This window comes from Carassius carassius, chromosome 11 (genome assembly GCF_963082965.1).
Source record: "Carassius carassius chromosome 11, fCarCar2.1, whole genome shotgun sequence".
Classification (NCBI taxonomy): domain Eukaryota; kingdom Metazoa; phylum Chordata; class Actinopteri; order Cypriniformes; family Cyprinidae; genus Carassius; species Carassius carassius.
The window spans coordinates 23934041-23956720 of record NC_081765.1 but is presented as its reverse complement, the minus strand read 5'-3'; the positions used below and the strand labels follow the sequence as shown (position 1 = coordinate 23956720).

At 36.6% G+C, this 22680-nt stretch overlaps 1 protein-coding gene across 2 annotated transcripts; it reads right to left on the bottom strand.

The window, feature by feature from the left end:
- Window positions 1-6185: 6185 nt before the first annotated feature.
- LOC132153071 (uncharacterized) lies at window positions 6186-20894 on the bottom strand. 2 transcript variants are annotated; one of them, XM_059562245.1, is made up of 5 exons: window positions 20605-20894; window positions 18985-19314; window positions 8566-8886; window positions 7881-8038; window positions 6186-6891 (listed from the first exon to the last, which is right to left on the bottom strand). In XM_059562245.1, exons 1-5 carry the CDS (start codon window positions 20642-20644, stop codon window positions 6838-6840), a joined length of 903 nt encoding a protein of 300 aa, XP_059418228.1. In that variant the 5' UTR covers window positions 20645-20894; the 3' UTR covers window positions 6186-6837. The 2 variants fall into 2 exon arrangements, with proteins under 2 accessions (XP_059418228.1, XP_059418229.1); XM_059562246.1 differs by lacking the exons at window positions 18985-19314; window positions 20605-20894 and adding exons at window positions 9064-9110; window positions 9590-9680.
- Window positions 20895-22680: the final 1786 nt, after the last annotated feature.

The window sequence follows — 22680 nt, the reverse complement described above, 5'->3', positions numbered from 1 at the left end:
CCTAAACCTAACCCTCACAGAAATCATGCTAAATTATGATTTATTGAGCATACATTTTCGTGCAAATCCATTCCCTGGGATCGAACCCATGATAGCATGATTACCTATCAATGTATAGCGCAATGATCTACCAACTGAGCTACACGAAACACAAATCAGAGTGCAAATAAAAGAGTACAAAACATTAATATGAAAACGACCTTTTGCCAATAGAGGCGCAATTGTAGTATACGCTCTGATGGGTCGTATTTCAGGGATTTGGACAAACGACCTATACGGGCGTATTGGTTGGAGGACAGGTTGAGTAGGGGTGTAAATCGGAGCCTTCATGATGATTCGATACGATACCGATTTCTTAAGCCAACGATTCGATTATTTTCGATACTTCAGAATTCCCTGCGATACGATTCGATTCAATAATAGATATTTTTAAGTGATATCTATTAAGTTTCAAATAAATCAACAAAAATAATAAATAATGTGCCTTTTATTGAGAATACATTAACAGTATTCTATTACTGTATGTTACACTATAGCAGTTGTGCTCAATGCACTGCAAATAGAACAGCAAATATAACAAACTTAATCTACAGTTACAATAAAGTGCAATCAGATAAATTGTAATAAGAACAAAATAACAATAATAAAGTCTAATGCTTACAGTGCAGGTCTACTATGGCCAATTAGCCTATTCACTGTTAAAAAAAAAAGACCTCTACAGTTCAAGTACATCAACCCTGCACTTTTCTTTTATACAAAATTGGTTACATTTTGAAAATACAATTTGTATCTTATTAAAAGGTAATGGTCACACATCCTCTGCAGTAGATGAACTGCAAATAGAACAGTTAACTCCACAAAATCAGGTAAAGTGCAATAATAACAAAAAGTAACAAAAGTCTAGGACATAAGCCTACAGCCCATTCACTACAAAATGACAAAAATGCATTTTTTTGCTCTTTTTGAAGTGCTTGACAACTTTGGAGGGAAAAACGTTGTCAGTGACAGTGATGTGGCGGGCGTGGAAACCTGGCCCTGTGTTCTTTCTTTACACTCGCTATCAATACCATGGCGCTTTTTCAGGTGTGCGGATAGATTCGACGTATTGCCGCAGTATCTTATCTCACACCGACAGTATTTCTCTTTGCAAACGGCAACATCTCTTAACACTACTCCTTCGGTTTTCCTGAAGCCAAAATACTTCCACACCCATGATTTGGCGCCGACTGGAATGTGTAGCATTTCACTTTCATTGCCAGCTCGCTCTGACGGTTCCATCGCTCTTGACTCAATGTGTGTGTGAACATAGATAGATAGACTGTGAATGAAGTGTGACGCGCGTGTGAAGCGGTGTGAAGAAGAAGACAATAGTGAGGTTAGTGCCACCCGCAGCTTAGGAGTAGCCTAGGTTGTACGCACGCATTGTCGGAGCGGATGCTGAAAATAGACAGGCGAACAGACGGGCGGCAAAATAAACACATTAATCGATACTCTTGCGGACGCATCGATGCATTGAATCGTCGGCTGTATAATCGATGCATCGATACAAATCGATTAATATTTACACCTCTAGTATGTAGGGTACAAATAAATATGAAGCTCAAACTTTATCTCTGTTGAATATTTAAACAAGGCCTGTGTTCAAAATAAAACATGCTGCAGTTTTTTGAAAAACTGACTTTTCAGGGTGAGCTAGCCACACTACATAAGTGCATTGTTTTAAGGCTAGAAAACCTTGTTTTTGGAAGGGTTTCATGCTGTATATATATATAAAAAAAATGGTACACAGGACCATTTTGGTTTCTCAGATTTCCAGATTGCGCAAACCACAGATGTCTTGTTGGCATAAAAATTTAACTCATTGGTTCCATGTTTTTCTGCTTGTTAGATTATAAAACATTTCAGCAGTTCTTTCCAGTTAGTTACAAGAAATAGTGGCATCTTCATTCTATTCCTTCACCATGACTTGGGGGATTCAAGTCCCTGCTCACCTAATACGTATCATGGACATAACACGTGCAATCATGTCATGTATTTGCTAAATACTTTCATGTGACACTATCATGTCACAACGTGCTGAAAATCCTTATAGATTTGTATTTCCAATTAATTTACAGTAAATGTAAACTTTATACAGAGTTTTGATGAGTTTGACAGGGTACTTTTACAGTACAGTACTTACCTACCTAGTACATGAAACTTGATCATTTAAAGATCAAGGAAATATGATGCAATTAGCTTAAAATGCTTAGCTTAGCTTAAAAGTTTCTATAAAATGTTACACAGCTTGTTTCACAGAAACTTCCAAGATCTCAATCTCTCCCACACATATTAACGTTCACCAACCACAAAACAGGTTATGTGAATTTAAATCTGTGCCATTTAGCCTTTCCTATCTGGTTTATTTTCTATTTCAGTTAACTTCCTGGAAACTTGGGTATTATGTAAGCTTGTGAAAGAAGATACATGATCAGCTTCTCATTGTTCACCTCACAACATGAAAAGTTTCATGTTGACAGCACAGGAGTATCGTGTGTTTCTGCTCATTTAGGCTTGGAAGTTGCAGTCATAGCCATGAAAACTAACTCTTAGTTTTCCAGAGTAGAAAGTTGCACTAAATTATTAGTAAAGCACTCTAAGCATGAGAAGATAGATGAATAACTTAAGCTGCTTTTGAACATTACAAAAAAATAAAAAATTGCAACAGCATATCAATAACTAGGAAGCAAACAGTATATTTTTATCTGAAAACATAATAGGTTTAATTATAAAGTGATTTTGGGCAAAAATAAAACTCATGGGTGTTATATGTGTGTAATTAAAAAGCTTGTTGCATTTCACAGCAGTGTAAAAACAAAATAATAATTGCATCATCACATGACAATGTCCTTTTTCCAGCCATATTTGCTGACATCAGCATGGGACTTTCCAAGGCGACAAAGAGAGGAGGGTGCTTTTCTTTCTTGACTGAATTTCAATTCAGTTGAGAAGTTCTTCACTCTGTTATTGTGTTCTGTAAAGTTGACACAAGATGTTTTTATAGCGAAGTCTTATAAAAAAAAAAATCAAAAGCTCAATACTCTTGGCAGGGGCGAAAATCTCATCTAAATGTTGGGGGGGACAATAAACATAACATTTCTCACGAGCAAGTTTTGAAGGGGACACCAATAAAACAGGCAAAATTGTACTTTAGGATATATGTACAGAGAGGAAAGCCTTACTATTGCATGGAGACCGTTCCATTATCCTTCTTCTCAAAGTTTCCTTCTGGTTCAATGAAAAAGCTAAATTGACCTAAACATTCTTCAAAAAAATGTTATTGTTGTTGCAATGTTTTTGAAGTTGTTTACACAATCAAGCCACCAAAATACAATGGAATTTGAACTTAATTTCAACTTTTATTTATTTATACAGCACATTTAATAGCAATGTTGTTGCTTCACAGTTATAATTAAAACATGCATATATAAAAACATTTGCCATGCCTAGCAAAATGAAGGCATACACACTCTTAGACATACACCCTCACACAACTGTATAGTGAGATCGGTATAGACGTGAAAGAGAGCGGAAAAAAATAATAATAATTTATTACGTCAATGACTGATTTGTTCAAAAAGTGGATTCATTCAGTTAGGAAACACCTCCTCAGTGTGTTTCTCAAAATTAGTGCTGTTACTGCTGTAGCTTAGTTTTCAACTTTTTTCGTTGGTGAAATAGTGCTAAAACAGGCAATATGGTGCCTAAAATGCACTTAATATTAACTTTTTGTTATTTCATTTTTTATAAAAGTCTAAACCACATTTGTTATGCTAATATCTGGAGAACAACTGCACTCTTAGATGTTATATTAGATTATAAAATAGAGGAGGCAAACTAATTGTATCTGGGGATCCCTGCCGATTGTTATTATTATTATTTGCTTAACCACTTTAAAATGCCTTTTTGGTGGCTTTTAGTCAGAAAGTTCCCCTGGCCTCCCCCTCCCCTTCCCCTGGCCTCCACCTGCCCTTTCCCTGGCCTCCCCCTGCCCTTCCCCTTCTCTTTCACTTTAGCGGTTGTAATGGGCTAGTTGCATATCTCCGCCATCTTGGATTTCCGGTCTTGCGAGTGTGTGCGTAGATATTTCCGGTTGTGCTAAACGTCAGTGCAGAGAACCGGAGAAGTCCAAATATTACCTTCTATATGTTTACAGGATTTATAATATCACTTCAAATGCAAATAAGATATACACTTTATTATTATTATACTATAAATGTTAACTGAGCCAGGGGATTTGAAACTAGTGTATGTTTGGGTCTGGTGAATGAATTAAATACATATGTTCCCTAGTGTTCACGAGATGAAAGTTGAACTCATGGTGTGTATACACCGCTACATAATGTATTTTTATCTTACCAAATATGTGAATGTACAAATTACTTATTTCTCGAAAATGTTTGCATTATTATTATTATTTTTTATATTAAATATTTACCTCGTGAGACGTGGGCTGCAATGTATCTTCAGAAGTATCCATTTTTCAATTGTACACATACATCAGTCTGTTTCATTGTTATTTTCACAACATATTTTATTATTTTACACAGTAAAAACTACGTGTCTAATTCTAATATCTGTTTAATCTGATAATTAATGCAAAAGAATAACAATATACATAGTTGCTCATAGACAGATAATGATTTATGCTGGAGATCTTTCACAAAACAAATAAACATAGATAAAAACACACATGAATGCAAACAGTGATCTTTTATTTACGGCAAACCTACCATAATTATATTATGTTTAATTGTACAGTTAGTTATAAAATATGTTATCAAATAAAGTTAATAAAACATGCCCCCCCGCGATTTCCGCCTACGACTCTTGGTATTTCAGGGCTTAAAAGAGGCCTAAAGACAGGCTTGTTTTTAAATGATGTGGGTGTCTTATATGTGTTTTGTTAATGTTTCCACGTCATTCCCTCATTTGAGTTTATCGTTCCTAAAAATAGATTTGGGATCAAAATCTCCCTGTACTTCCTGGTATGCCAACAATGAATATACAGTACATTAGAAGGAAAGTTCAGCTTTGCTTTTTGTTATGTTTGGGCACCATTCAGAAATGCAAATCCTGCCTAACATATCTCTTTCTCTCTCTCTCTCTCTCTCTCTCTCTCTCTCTCTCTCTCTCGCTCTCTCTCTCTCTCTCTCGGTACACAGAATCGAAAGAAATCATTCAGGTTTGAAATTGCATGTAGGTGAGTAAATTATGAGAGAATTTAGATGAACTATCTCTTTAATCTTACTGTCAACATTGTGTGAAGACATCTTTTCATGAACTTTGTCTTGAAGGTAAAATGTAACCAAAGCTGTTTAACACATATTTTCAACCACCTGGCAGCTACTTCCTGTACTAGAAGCTTTTAATCCAAAACCTTCACATTCTTTCAGTTAAACACCTTAAATGACAAAAACAGTCATTGCTCTATATTTAGGTTAGGTACTGTATCTTATCGTGACCTTAGTGGACTAATTAGCAGAGTCTGAAAACACCTTGTTTTGGTAAGAAAATTAAGTTAGAAGATATTTACAGCAATGATTCAGTCCAAAGAAAACGGACAATTCTTGACCTCATTAAAACCAGGTAATGCCTATTGATGTCCAACTGTCTATGAACTAGAGCAGGTGGGTATATATATTTTATCTGTAACATCCCACAAACACTGCTGCAGCAGAGTGACCAGCAGGTTGTAAAGATTTAGGGAGTTATAAAAACATAGTTTTGAACGATCAGTTTATGACAGCAAAATATATCTAAATGATTTATGCTTATGAATGCCTCACTAAAGATCGTATGATACTAGAAGTGTATTTCCTCTGGTCATTGCAGTTTGTGCATTCTAACTTCTTCATTCAAGACATGATAATGTGCCAATTTTTGTAGTAAAGTCATATGGAAACTGAAAGCAAACCAGTGGAAAGAATCCAAAGATTTGAGACAAGGAACAAATGTTCGGACTGAATAAAAACCTCAACGTTACGCAACAGCCCAGAGCACAAAGCTCTGGTTGGGAAATTTGACTTTAATCCTACGTCAGCAAAATAATGTTCTACATACCCTGGTTAAGGAATTAAATCAGACATGTCATTATACTAAAACTTCAATAACAAAAGAGGCCATACATACAGAAAACAAAACTGTATATGTAAAAGGTTTATTGCCTCGGCAGGTTTGAAGCACTTAACAGAATTCATTTAAAAGTAAATGACATTTAGTACAGTAAAAAAGCAAAAATATCCCATAGGGAGTGCCACATATTTCTTCCACATACATTAAAATCAGCACAGGCTGAGGAAATCAACCCATACGAGAATAAATGTAAAGAAGCTTTCATGCTGTGTCCTTAGTAAATGATTTCTGTATACATATGAACAATAAAATAAGCTGATTTGAAAAGCCTGTTTAGGATTGAGATCACCAATGTCTCTCAAAGAGGGAGGAAAAAGGCTAAATATAAACTGCACGTCCCCTACTATTATATCTGTTCTTCAAAGAATGAATAAAGACAGTTCCTACAAGGAGAATCTTGTTAAGTTACAAAACTGTAATGCCTACAGAATATATATATTCACGGTATATTCACAGTTCAGTGGTATATTTCAAACAGTGTTACAACTGAAGACTGCACATTGATCTGTCTCGAAGCGAGACGGATCGGCACAGACCACTGTGGGATGCCCACATGCAAGCGCATTTGTTTAGGGCTAAGGCCTCGTATTATCCATTGTTGTTGTGAAGGACCTTGCATTACAACATAGAAGTTAGTCCATTAAACTGTCAAGCAAGAGAACTTCACACAGCACTGGTCTCCACTAGCATTGGACTCTCAACCTGTAAATCAGTGTCCTATAACAAAAAAAAAACACAGTCAGGCTTTTTTTAATGTTTCATGTACTATGACTAAGCATATGTCAAACACAGGACCTTAAAGGGATACTCCACTCCAAAATGAACATTTTGTCATTAATCACCTACCCCCATGTCGTTGCAAACCTGTAAAAGCTTTGTTCGTTTTCAGAACAAAATTTAAGATATTTTGGATGAAAACCGGGAGGTTTGAGACTGTCCCATAGACTGTGTCAGTGTCAAGGTCCAGAAAAGTGTGAAAATATCGTCAGAATAGTCCATCTGCCATCAGTGGTTCAACTGTAATGTTATGAAGTGATGAGAATACTTTTTGTATTCGATAAAAACAACAATGACTTTGCTCAACAATTTGTCTCCTCTGTATCTCTCTGCCTCACCATAGCACCATTATGAAGAATATTCCCTGAACGCACACTGCATACGCTCTTCTGTGTCAGTGTGAATTCTGACGATGTCTTTCATACTTTTCTGGACCTTGACAGTGAAATTTACTTGGCAGTCAATGGGACAGTCACAAGCCTCCCAGTTTTCGCCAAAAAATCTTACATTTTGTTCCCATGATGAACAAAGCTTTTACAGGTTTGGAACGACATGGGGGTAAGTGATTAATGACAAATAATTTTGGGGTGAAGTGTCCCTTTAAGCACCAAGGCTGTGCTCTAAAAGTATGTCACTGAAGCTGGTTTTGGTTTACTTTTGCCGTGAGGACTATTCAAGGAATTTGGCTGCATCAGGAAGAGGTTTTACTTTACAACTACAACAGTTTATTCAAATGGAAATAATAATAGTAGAAATGTTTCAATTTCTTTAGTGCACCATGGCAAAACTCAAACCTTTCATTAAGGTTAATATTCTTGAACAACCCCTTAGACTAGTGTATTTTAGATATTTTAATGTTTGTGGAGACATTATTTTGACAGTATTTTGCTATGATGTTTCGTGTCATTTTATGACAAAAAACTGATTACCTTGTTTGTCCGATGTCGTCTTCTGATCAGTAGGGTTAGAAGCAGACTAGCAGCCAGTATAAGCACTATTACCAGTATGGGAACACTGACAGAGACAGCTGTGACAGAACTGTCTCTACTATGGCGTTCTGGTTCAGGGCCGATGTTCATTTCAGACACTGGTAAAAGAGATATGTTATGAGAAATCAATGTCACAGTTTACAGTCCCAAATTGTGATACATTAAAATAATTAAAGAAACACAGGCAGAGTTTAGCACAGAGAATACATCATTATTTATACTTCAACACGACTCCAGTGCTGTTTTTGTTCTTTAGTCTCTGATACCATTCAAAGGAAAGCTATTTTATTATAGCTGGTTGCACTGCAGATGACGACAATGCTGTTTTTGATATTGACAAAGGCTATTGTCTGTTGGCAATAACTTTCAGTTCTGCTGCAGTGGCAACAATTTCAGCTTCCTTTAGCTGGCATGATTGTTCTGCTTTTTAGTAGATTTTTTCCAACATGTGAGTCTCTTACACGTCATTATCTAAACCAGTCGTAGTAGACTACAGCTAAGCAGACTTGCCCTTTGAAAAGGGAGGCACACTGAAAGTCTACAACAGGAAGAGGCTTGCTGTTTCCTTTCAAGATATTAACTATTAATCTGCTTGGATAAATATATTCATAATTAGATAACTCACCTGTTAGATAAACTTTTGATGTCGTCCTTGACCAGGTGTCACCAACCCTGACTAAGGCATGAGAGGTGTACAGTCCTGTGTCTTCTGAAGAGACATTGATGAGCAGCAGGGAGCAGTTTCTCTTCTCCTTGTTTAGGAAGAGTTGCGTCCTGTCTACGTAGGCATCATCTATGATTTTTTCATAAGGATGAACATTCACTATTCTCTGATCTCTCTGCCATATCAGTGCTTCTGGGTCATTAGAACAGTTGCATGGTAAAAGAACATTCTGTCCAACAAAGCCCGTCACATTAGATTTAATTTGTCCCACTGCAAAACCATCTACAAAACAGTTAGAAACATATTCAAGTTAATTTACAAACACTGGAAAGTTCACAAACTATATGATATCGGACGCGATATAAATATAACAGAATGTGACCAGACCAACAATAAAAAGTATATATTTTGTATTAAATACAGTTATTTAAAGGTATAAAGACATTTAAAAACACTCACTCATGATCAGCAGAAGTGTCAGCAATGCCAAGGTCTTCATTGTTATCCTGGAGGAAAGAGAAAGTGTTTTTTTAGCTATGTGCTGCTGGAAATTCCCACGTTCTTAAACAAACCAATGCAAACTAGGCTGGGTGCATAGCTCCATGGGAATAACACAAACATCTGCGCTTTGTCCTGGTAAGACACGCGATTTCAGTAAGAAGACGATCTCCTAGCAGTTTAATGCATTGGTGAAATTTATTCGAAGTCATCATATTTCCCCCCATTCACATGAGAAGAAGTGCCAAACTTTTTTTCCCCACAAAGATTCGTCATCTGATTCTGACTACGAAATCTGAAGGATTGAAAACCAGAGCAAACAATCGAAGCAATCGTAACTTAGACTAATTCAAACAAAACGCACTTTGAGTCAAGAATCACTAAGATGCAGATTAATAAAATATGCAGCTACGATTAATATATACAACGGATTAAAATTTGATCGGTAAAGAAATTCTATTCAAATTAAAAGCAGTGTCCTGCTTACCCTTTGGTTTATAATTCCGCTGCAGAAGAACCACGTGTGTCAGATCGCTTGAGTAAAGTGAAGTGAAATCGATGAATCACTCGTGAAGTTCGTTTCTTTAAGACGCGCCTCCTTCATCATCCCACTCATTCACCACAAAAAAAAACTCGAGAGGTGTGACTGAGTTCGAAGTAGTAGACTATAGGCCTAGTTAGGCTAGTTGTCAGTTACCGGAACGTGACCCAGAGCTTTATGGGTATGTTATTGCACCTGAATCCACACAGGACTAGTTCAACTTGTTTACAGTTTTGAACAGCCATACGGTACTGGAAGGGGAAAAATCCAGACTGAACAAGATGAGCAGTAATATGAACCCTTTACTATGCAATATTGTGTCACTCCATCAGATGTCGCTACAGGTCAATTTCTAGGCCGTATTGACTTTGACTTTTCCACTGTTATTGTCCAGCAAAGACGAGTTGATAGATCACGTTGTCAAACTGTATGGAGTACGTTGACAGATATATGCATCTCGCAGTTTCAGCAATATCACAAATTAATATCCATATTAATTCGAGCAGATATTGTAATCTAATATGCATGCATTCAGGTTAAAAATTGCGCAATATCTGACACCACGTGTTGTCTTGTGTAGCAGCTGAGGGCTACGTGCCATTTCAAAATGTAGCATGGAGAATTGTCATGATTTGTGATCATATGGATTCAGAAGTTTTATGGTCACTGTAAACAATCTTCACAAATGTAGTGTATAAAGAAGTACATAGTGTTGGAATTACATGGGTGTAAGTACATTTCTGAAACATTTCAGTTTCTAGTAATATGCCATAGAAGTTACAAGTACAATTTGACTGACATGCCTTTGGACAAACCTCAATTCAGATTTGTAATTGAGTATTTATTTGTTCTGTTTTCTTACAGTTTTTCTGAATTACTGAAACATTTCTTGAAACCATCATCATTTTCTCAAAACCAAATACTCAAAATTAAATTCACAAAACATCTGACTCTTCTATCAAAATCAAACGATCACTGCAAAACCATTTCACTTGCACTCAGACTCAACCCAGCCGGCATTTAGTCAGGTTCCATGGTTGAATCAACGTTGAATTACCTTTCGATTTTGCAAATTGGAGCAACGAAGTCCCGAAGTTGATTCACCGTTGAAATCGTGACGTTGATTCACCGTTGAAATCGCGACGCTGTTTCACCGTCGAACCTTCATCGGGGTGAATTACGGTCGTTCTGGAGACCTTGGATTAACGAGGAATGAGGGGTTGATTTTAAAAACAGAATCGACGTTCATAACACGACGTTGTTTCACCGTCGTGCCATGCATAAATACACAATTGTATGTTCAATTAGATCCGAGTTTGCATTTAGATCAACACTGAACAGGATAATATATGGAAGCATATGGGTAGCAATATTCAATTTGGAATGTAATATGCAAAATGACACTGCAATATGTAAAATGGCAATGCATTTCTGTATTTACATTTACATTTTCCAATACATTTGTGCAACGTTTGGTGCAAAATTAAAATTAAAATTAAATTACATAATTTGCATTTGCCATTTCATACACCAGTTTTAATATGTAAAATGAATACTAATTTTAACACTTTATAAGTTGCAAAATTAAAATGAAAATGTATTACAGAAATTATTAGATATGTATAACATGTTCAAGCAAAAACTGTGGCAAAATTATCATTTTAAATGCTATTTTTCTTAAATGCATTAACACTCACAGTCAAGACACTTACGATTGCATTTTCATACAGTGTCCCGCAATGAATGTAGCAAAATTCAATGTGCACATTGAAAATGCATTCCGAGCCGATCACGTGTCCGCCCCCTCCCGCCATGTCAATCACTGCGTGAACAAGGCGGGGCTTGCAGAAGGTCAGAGACTCAAATCTCAAGAAGAGGATTCAAGTGAGAGAACATGGACAAGACAGTTGGTCCATGTACGTTTTGATCATTTCGGTTTATGGCTTCAATATTTCATTCGCACTTGTGGGCGGCGCTGAAGTGCTCCTTTCATCTGATTGGTCGAATCGCTTTACCTTCACCTTTTCATCCTTTCAGGCAGAATAAGACTCAGTGCAAGTGAAGCACTGTAATGTCTGAAACCACAGCTCACTGTTAATTAGCATAATATTTGAATCAGATGTAGCTGGGCACATAATTCGTGCTGCTGCGACTTGCAAGAGACCACGTTAAATTATTTCTAGGTTATAGTATTGTATAAATATTGTACCACTGATAAAAACAGTGCAAATAGTTCTGTCTCCTTGGATAACAGTGAAGTGGAAATAAATATAGTTAAATTTATGAAATAAAATTAAATAGGATTTTTTGGGAAGGTAAGTTTGGCCAGTTATACAGCAACACGAGTCAGACAAGTCTGAAGATCTGAGCTGAATTTGGTAAAACATTAAAGTTCTAGTCTGTATCAATTACTCTCATAATAAATAATAATAATAATGTTACCCGTATTTTTTAGGTATAAGTTGCATCAGTCCAAAAATACATCATGACGAGGAAAAAAACATTAATAAGTTCCACTGGACTATTAAATCGCATTTATTCAGAACCAAGAGAAAACATTACCGTCTACAGCCGCGAGAGGGCGATCTGGGGTAGGCTACAGGAGCACTGAGCAGCATAGAGCTAATTTTACTATTTTTATTTCAGAAATGTAACTATATTAATTTTTACAATTATTTATTAATGTCACACACACATACCTAGTGCCTTATGACTTAAAAGATGAGAGTGGTAAATGTTACAGACATGGAACTGTTCAGTCTATTATTGATCTTTATTTCCACTTCACTTTTATCCAAAGAGACAGAACTATTTGCACTGTGTTTATCAGTGGGACAATATTCATACAATACTACAACCTAGAAATAATTTGCAGGTCTCAGCAGCACGAATTATGTGCCCAGCTACATCTGATTCAAATATTATGCTAATTACCAGTGAGCGGTGGTTTCAGACATTAAAGTGCTTCACTCGCACTGACTCTTATTCTGCCTGAAAGAATGAAAAGACCGAGCTGAAGGTGGAGCGATTCGACCAATCAGATGAAAGCAGCGTTTCAGCTCCGCCCACAAGTGCGAATGAAATATTGAAGCCATAAACCGAAATGATCAAAATGTACATGGACCAACTGTCTTGTCCATGTTCTCTCACTTGAATCCTCTTCTTGAGATTTGAGTCTCAGACCTTCTGCAAGCCCCGTCTTGTTCAAGCAGTGATTGACATGGCGGGAGGGGGCGGACACGTGATTGGCTCGGAATGCATTTTCAATGTGCACATTGAATTTTGCTACATTCATTGCGGGACACTGAATGAACATGCATTCGTAAGTGTCTTGACTGTGAGTGTTAATGCATTTAAGAAAAATAGCATTTAAATGATAATTTTGCCACAGTTTTTGCTTGAACATGTTATACATATCTAATAATTTCTGTAATACATTTTCATTTTAATTTTGCAACTTATAAAGCGTTAAAATTAGTTTTCATTTTACATATTAAAACTGGTGTATGAAATGGCAAATTATGTAATTTAATTTTCATTTTTATTTTGCACCAAACATTGCACAAATGTATTGGAAAATGTAAATGTAAATACAGAAATGTATTGTCATTTTACATATTGCATTGTAATTTTGCATATTACATCCCAAATTGAATATTGCTACCCATACGCTTCCATAGGATAAAGGCTAAAAATCTAATGACTGGCAGCAATGGCTTTACAATCAACTTCAATAAACTACCACATCCTCAAAATTGTAAAACAGCAGTTTTATTTTGGAAACATACTGTACAAAACAGATAAAAATAATCCCCTAACTTTATTTTGCAGAGTATGCATGGACATATTGTTAAAACATGTAGAATAACAATTCAAATTCAATAATATTTTTTGTCAAATAATTTGGAATATTTTGGCATGGAGAAAACGTTGAAACAAGTAATTGCCACTGAGTAAGGTGAATATATTGTATAGGCCTACTGTATGTACTGCAAGAATAGTATTGTGCTGAATATTGAGAAACCTGATGAAAGTGCTCTAGTTATTGGTGATTCTATTGTACGGAACGTGAATATAGAGACACCAGCCACCATAGTCAAATGTTTACCGGGAGCCAGAGCGCCTGACATCTTGGCAAATTTAAAAGTGCTGGCTAATGATAAACGTAAATACAGTAAGATTGTTATTCATGCCGGCGCTAATGATGTTCGACTTCGCCAGTCGGAGATCACTAAAAATAACATTAAAGAGGTGTGTGAACTTGCAAGCACGATGTCAGACACTGTAATATGCTCTGGTCCCCTCCCTGCTTACCGTGGTGATGAGATGTATAGCAGATTGTCATCACTCACTGGCTGGATGTCTAAGTGGTGCCCACAGAATAACATAGGTTCCATAGACAATTGGACAAGCTTTTGGGGCAGACCTGACCTCTTTAAAAAAGATGGTCTTCATCCCTCCTGGGGTGGCGCCACTCTTCTCTCTAGAAATATGGCAAATAGTCTTAGTGTTTATACTTGACTAACTGGGGCCCAGGTCAGGAAGCAGACAGACTGGCTAAACCGACCGTCTGCTAGCTGCCTCCCGTCACAGAGGTCAGTTAATTCTCAGCACATAGAGACTTTTTCACCTAGATATCACACTATAGAGACTGTGTCTGTTCCCCGAACTAGAAAAAAACAAAAAACGTCCAAACCAAGTTAAGATTAACAATTTAATTGAGGTTCAACAAATAAAAAAAACAGAAGCAATATGGATAAACAAATGATAAAGCTTGGCTTATTGAATATCAGATCCCTTTCTACGAAAACACTTTTTGTAAATAATATGATCACTGATCATAATATAGATGTACTCTGTTTGACAGAAACCTGGCTAAAACCTGATGATTACATTATTTTAAATGAGTCCACCCCCCAAGATTACTGTTATAAACATGAGCCGCGTCTAAAAGGCAAAGGTGGAGGTGTTGCTTCAATTTATAACAACGTTTTCAGGATCTCTCAGAGAGCAGGCTACAAGTATAACTCGTTTGAAGTAATGGTGCTTCATATAACATTATCCAGAGAAACAAATGTTAATGATAAATCCCCTGTTATGTTTGTACTGGCTACTGTATACAGGCCACCAGGGCACCATACAGACTTTATTAAAGAGTTTGGTGATTTTACATCCGAGTTAGTTCTGGCTGCAGATAAAGTTTTAATAGTTGGTGATTTTAATATCCATGTTGATAATGAAAACGATTATAGACAATCTGAATTCTATTGGTGTTAGACAACACGTTTCAGGACCTACTCATTGTCGAAATCATACTCTAGATTTAATACTGTCACATGGAATTGATGTTGATGGTGTTGAAATTATTCAGCCAAGTGATGATATCTCAGATCATTATTTAGTTCTTTGCAAAATTCATATAGCCAAAATTGTAAATTCTACTTCTTGTTACAAGTATGGACGAACCATCACTTCTAACACAAAAGACTGCTTTTTAAGTTATCTTCCTGATGTATCCAAATTCCTTAGCATATCCAAAACCTCAGAACAACTTGATGATGTAACAGAAACTATGGACTCTCTCTTTTCTAGCACTTTAAATAAAGTTGCTCCTTTACGCTTAAGGAAGGTTAAGGAAAACAGTTTGACACCATGGTATAATGAGCATACTCGCACCCTAAAGAGAGCAGCCCGAAAAATGGAGCGCAGCTGGAGGAAAACAAAACTAGAGGTTTTTCGTATTCCTTGGCGGGAAAGTAACATATCCTACAGAAAAGCATTAAAAACTGCTAGATCCGATTACTTTTCTTCTCTTTTAGAAGAAAACAAACCCCAGGTATTTATTCAATACAGTGGCTAAATTAACGAAAAATAAAGCCTCAACAAGTGTTGACATTTCCCAACACCACAGCAGTAATGACTTTATGAACTACTTTACTTCTAAAATCGATACTATTAGAGATAAAATTGCAACCATTCAGCCGTCAGCTACAGTATCACATCAGACAGTGCACTATAGACCCCCTGAGGAACAGTTCCACTCATTCTCTACCATAGGAGAGGAAGAATTGTATAAACTTGTTAAATCATCTAAACCAACAACATGTATGTTAGACCCTATACCATCTAAGCTCCTAAAAGAGGTGCTTCCAGAAGTCATAGATCCTCTTCTGACTATTATTAATTCCTCATTGTCATTAGGATATGTCCCCAAAACCTTCAAACTGGCTGTTTTTAAGCCTCTCATCAAAAAAACCACAACTTGACCCCAAAGAACTAGTTAATTATAGACCAATCTCGAATCTCCCTTTTCTGTCCAAGATACTAGAAAAGGTGGTATCCACACAATTATATTCCTTCTTAGAGAAAAATGGTATATGTGAGGATTTCCAGTCAGGATTTAGACTGTATCATAGTACTGAGACTGCTCTCCTTAGAGTTACAAATGATCTGCTCTTATCATCTGATCGTGGGTGTATCTCTCTATTAGTTTTATTGGATCTTAGTGCTGCATTTGACACAATTGACCACAACATTCTTTTGCATAGACTTGAACACTTTGTTGGCATCAGTGGAAGTGCATTAGCATGGTTTAAATCGTACTTATATGACCGCCATCAGTTCGTAGCAGTGAATGAAGATGTATCCTATCGATCACAAGTGCAGTATGGAGTACCTCAAGGCTCAGTACTAGGGCTGCTACTCTTCACGCTTTATATGTTACCCTTGGGAGATATCATCAGGAAACATGGTGTTAGCTTTCACTGTTATGCTGATGATACTCAGCTCTATATTTCTTCGCAGCCCGGTGAAACACACCAATTTGAAAAACTAATGGATTGCATAGTCGATATAAAAAACTGGATGACGAGTAATTTCTTACTGCTAAATTCTGAAAAAACAGAGGTGTTAATTATAGGACCTAAAAACTCTGCTTGTAATAACCTAGAACACTGTCTAAGACTTGATGGTTGCTCTGTCAATTCTTCGTCATCAGTTAGGAACCTAGGTGTGCTATTTGATCGCAATCTTTCCTTAGAAAGCCACGTTTCTAGCATTTGTAAAACTGCATTTTTCCATCTCAAAAATATATCTAAATTACGGCCTATGCTCTCAATGTCAAATGCAGAAATGTTAATCCATGCATTTATGACCTCAAGGTTAGATTATTGTAATGCTTTATTGGGTGGTTGTTCTGCACGCTTAGTAAACAAACTACAGCTAGTCCAAAATGCAGCAGCAAGAGTTCTTACTAGAACCAGGAAGTATGACCATATTAGCCCGGTCCTGTCAACACTGCACTGGCTCCCTATCAAGCATCGCATAGATTTTAAAATATTGCTTATTACTTATAAAGCCCTGAATGGTTTAGCACCTCAGTATTTGAATGAGCTCCTTTTACATTATAATCCTCTACGTCCGCTACGTTCTCAAAACTCAGGCAATTTGATAATACCTAGAATATCAAAATCAACTGCAGGCGGCAGATCCTTTTCCTATTTGGCGCCCAAACTCTGGAATAACCTACCTAACATTGTTCGGGAGGCAGACACACTCTTGCAGTTTAAATCTAGATTAAAGACCCATCTCTTTAACCTGGGATACACATAACATACTAATATGCTTTTATTATCCAAATCCGTTAAAGGATTTTTAGGCTGCATTAATTAGGTAAACCGGAACTGGAAACACTTCCCATAACACCCTATGTACTTGCTACATCATTAGAAGAATGGCATCTACGCTAATATTTGTCTGTTTCTCTCTTGTTCCGAGGTCACCGTGGCCACCAGATCCAGTCTGTGTCCAGATCAGAGGGTCACTGCAGTCACCCGGATCCAGTACGTATCCAGACCAGATGCTGGATCAGCACCTCTACATCCCTGAAAGACAGTGGAGACCAGGACAACTAGAGCCCCAGATACAGATCCCCTGTAAAGACCTTGTCTCAGAGGAGCACCAGGACAAGACCACAGGAAACAGATGATTCTTCTGCACAATCTGACTTTGCTGCAGCCTGGAATTGAACTACTGGTTTCGTCTGGTCAGAGGAGAACTGGCCCCCCAACTGAGCCTGGTTTCTCCCAAGGTTTTTTTCTCCATTCTGTCACCGATGGAGTTTTCGGTTCCTTGCCGCTGTCGCCTCTGGCTTGCTTAGTTGGGGACACTTCATCTACAGCGATATCGTTGACTTGATTGCAAATAAATGCACAGACACTATTTAAATGAACAGAGATGACATAACTGAATCCAATGATGAACTGCCTTTAACTATCATTTTTGCATTATTGACACTGTTTTCCTAATGAATGTTGTTCAGTTGCTTTGACACAATGTATTTTGTTTAAAGCGCTATATAAATAAAGGTGACATTGACATTGACATATTGAATAGTACCAAATGTTTGTATATACAGTACATTTTATCTCGATTGCTACACATTATAACTGATTCGTTTGGCACAATTTTCCAAACCATTCATACAGATCCTGAAAAAAAGACACGTTTCTCAAAACATTTCACCTGTTTTCACACGCTCTAATTTACTCAGTGTTTTCTGCAAAACTCAACACAAGAACAACATCATTATGCACAGGTTTCACCACGTTCTCTTTCAGAAAACACTATATAACTACCTCAAGAATCACAAAATGAACACAAATAGCACACATTTATCCATGTGTGAACATGTCAGCCATGTTAAAAAGGTTAACAGCTTAAGTCATTTGTGGATTAATGTGTATTGGAGACGCAAACCGTTTCAAACGATTCAGTTCGATTTGGTGAACTGGTTCAAGAAGAACCGCTTAAATCGAATGATTCGTTCGTGAACCGGATATCAGTACACTTGAAATTCTCTGACTCTCTGATGTCACATGGACTACTTTGATGATGTTTTTCTTACATGGACAGTATACCATACACACAGTTTCAATGGAGGGACTGAGAGCTCCCGGACTAAATCTAAAATATCTTAAACTGTGTTCTGAAGATGAACGAAGGTCTTATGGGTTTGGAACGACATGAGGGGGAGTTATTAATGACATAATTTTCATAATTTTTCATTTTTGGGTGAGCCCCTGGTCCACTTCTGGAAAATGTGTTGTGGGGACCTCCAAGGGCTTAGACTTATTTGGAGCATAAGTAGAGAGCTCTTTTGTCATTTGGATCAGGTCTTCTGCTGGTGTTCCATTTTCAGACACTGTCGGAAGAAAAGGGCAATATCTAATGTACACTGCCACACATTACAGTTTAAAATGTGTGAAATATGTAAAATAACTCATAAACACAGGCAATGTTATGTTCTAGGGAATTCTCTAATTCAGATTTAGACAACTCACCTGTTAGATTAACTTCTGATGACTGCCTTGACCAGCCGTTGTCACCAACATTGGCTAAGGCATGAGAGGTGTACAGTCCTGCATCTGCTGAAGAGACATTGAGGAGCAGCAGGGAGCAGTTTCTCTTCTCCTTGTTTAGGAAGAGTTGCGTCCTGTTTACGAAAGACTTATCTATGATGATTATGGCTGGCGGATGAATATTCATTACTCTCTTATCTATAAACCATATCAGTTCTACTGGGTCATTAGAACAGTAGAATGATAAAAGTACATCCTGTCCAACAAAGACCGTCTCTTTAGATTTCATCATTTGCCCCAATGCAGAACCATCTAAAACAATAAAATAAACAATCGTTACATATACAGAACAATAGGCATACTCATCATAGCGAATACTCAATTTCAATCTGTCTGGAGCATCCTTCTTATGTTTTTGTTGAGACACTAACATTTCATATGGTTTAATGTCTCTGAACCTATTAATAACTTTATTCATTTAAAAAATTGACTTTTATTGTGTGTGTGTGTGTGTATATATATATATATATATATATATATATATATTATTATTATTATTACTTTTATTACTTTTATTATTGAAGGGGGAAAAGTTATATCAGCACAACCAGATTTTAAGTTTAAGGTAGCAATTACATTTCCACATGTGAGATAGGTGTTAGGATAACTTGTTTGATTCAATAAAATGAATGAATGAATTAATTAAATTAATTAATTGTTTTCTCAGGTTGCCTTTGTTTAATGTTGAATTTTGTCTGAAGAGATTTAATCTATCACTTACATACAGGCATAGAAATATTTACATATTTAATTGCCCATATGCACCTATGAAAGCAAATGTAAGTATTTTTTACAATTAACCTAGGTTTTAATGAAACCAAAGATTTCTATGTACATCTTAATTCTTGGAAATATTATATTAAATAATAACCACAACCAAGCCTGGGTCCTTCTGTGTCATCTTGCCTCAAGGGTCTAATTTTACCTTTTCACTTAAAAATATGAAAAAACGAAACTTTAATATTCAGCATAAAACAATATAAATATTTTCCAGAGACACAAAATTAGATCAGTTATTCTAAAAACTGTTTAGACTAACTTTCACAAATGTTGATATTCAGATTTTTTAAAAAAGAAAAAGAAAAATAGCATAGTCATTCATTAAAAATGCTGAGATGAGACTTTGTGCCATTTATGGTCAAGAGAGAAAAAAAACTAAGAATAATTCTCTGTGAGATCAATATAACAACGACAACAAAAGGCTTGGCTCAAGACAGTGCTTCTCAGGGGACCCCAACCACTGCATATTTTGTATGTTTCCTTCATTTAACACACCTTATTTAACTCATCAGCTCATTAGCAGAGTTTCAAGACTTGACTGTGTCCTATGAGGGAGAAATATACAAAATGTGCAGTGGTTAGGGTTTCCCAGGACAGGTTTGAGAAGCACTGCTCTAAAGATAAAATAAATTATATTAAATGTGCATGTATGTATAAACAGGATATATTACTGTAAATTAATGTTCTTAATTTATTTGTAATCTGTAGAATTGCACTTATAGTTTCCTTTGCAGTTGTTTGACAATCGGCATATAGACTCACTCATGATCAGCAGAAGCGTCAGCAATACCAGGGTCATCATGCCAAGAGGATAGAAGTTTTGAAGTGAAACCTAATGACCAGTAGGCTATATTTCCTGTTGCATAACGGAACACAACTTTGTTTCCGTGTTTAACCACAGTTTGACGCACTTAACAGAATTCCGCGAACAGCTCCATTTAATCCGGATGTTACTGAGAAGTTTATACTTTTATAATTTTCAGTTTGCCTACCTGAAAGAGACTTACAACTTTAGGTGGTAGACCTACATAACATGCGTGAACTGGCACCTGACTAGCCTGACGTGTATAGGCTGTTTTTATGCAAATTTTTGGGTGAAAAAAAAAAATCACCAGACTGGACAAATAAATCAAAAATTTTCAATGAATTGTTGCGTCAATACCATAAGATGGCGCTGGAGGAATTTAGTTCCCTTTCCATGGAAGGGTTTTTTTTCTGTAATTGCCCACAAAATAAGTGTTTTGACCCTGTTGTGTCACAAGAACACACTTTGGATGACTGAACGGCTCAAACTTGGAATGTATTTACAGATAGGAGCAATAATGATAGGGCAGACATTTTCACCACGCAGATAGGCTACTTTTACAGTTTTTTCCAATTGCTAACACACTAAAATGACATGCACAGCACAATTATTTAAACTGACACACAGAGAGCAAAACTTCTTCTCAAGTCTCCAAAAGTCTAAACACATTTTCTGATTTACACACATTTTGCATTCCAAAATGGCACTTTTTAAATGCACTGAACACAGTTATCTGCATAAGACACAACAAACTGACATAAAGTCACATGTTTGCCATTTCAAAACACTGCCATTCAAAATGACACTACATGAGCTAATTGGCCAATTACATGTGCCACCTGGCCAAACACCTCAATGGTTAATTGTTAACACTTCAATCAGGATGTAAGCACTATGAAAAGACCACAGGTGAGAATCTTTTTTTTTTTACAACAACAATGGAAGACATTGAAGAGAGGAAGAGGAAGAGGGAGGTTGAGAATAAGAGGGGGAGGAAGAGTGACGGTAGGGGTAGAGGAGTTCATGGCCAAAGAAAACAAACACTTTCAAATGAAATCAGAGCAACCTTAGTAGATCATGTCATCAACCATGGGCTGACAATGCGTGAGGCTGGACAGAGAGTGCAGCCAAACTTGGGCCGTTTTACTGTCGTCTCTGTCATCTGAACCTTTAGACTGGAGAACACCATAAGATGACGCTGGAGGACTTTAGTTCCCTTTCCATGCAATTTTTTTTTTTTTGGTTTGTTTTCTAGTCCTTTTCTCTTTAATTGGCACTGAAATAAGAGTTTTGACCCTGTTGTCACAGCCACAAGACCACACTTTGGAAGCCTGAAAGGCTCTGACTTAATTTCATTTCATTTATTATACAGGAAAGGTTAAAAGGTAACATTAAGATACAATTTAAATGGGCCTGACTCAGTTTAAAAATTGGTTTCCAGCAGGTTCCTGTTCTGCAAAACATAAAACACAATTTACAACACAAGGTCAAAAACACTTATACAAAACATTAGCACAGGCTAAACAAATACGAACAACTAAAAACAATACAAACAGATATAGGACAATAAATAAAGTGAGTACAAGTGTAACTGTTTAGAAGAAACCGTTTGTATGTCTTTTTGAAACGTGATGGATGGTATTTTTCTTATGTGATGTGGAATATCATTAAAAATTTTGGTGCATGTACATAGAAAAGGATTTCTGACCATAATTGTTTTTATATGGAGGGACTGGTATAAGTGCCTGTGAAACTGACCTTGTGAGGCGTACTGGTCTCATATTGTTTAACGGATGAAGTGCAGCAAGTGTTGGCGACGTGACATTTTGAATCTGAAAATAAAATGTAATAGCGTGACTATTTATATAGTGCTGAAAAGTCAGAGCGCTTCAACGTGTAAGTGCAATGCAATGATGGGACCATTTTGGAAGATAACGGTGGATCTTAAGAGCTCGATTATATAATTGTGCTATTGGTTCAGTAATTTCCTTAGTGGTAAGAGACCAGATTGGAAGACAGTAAGACACTGTTGA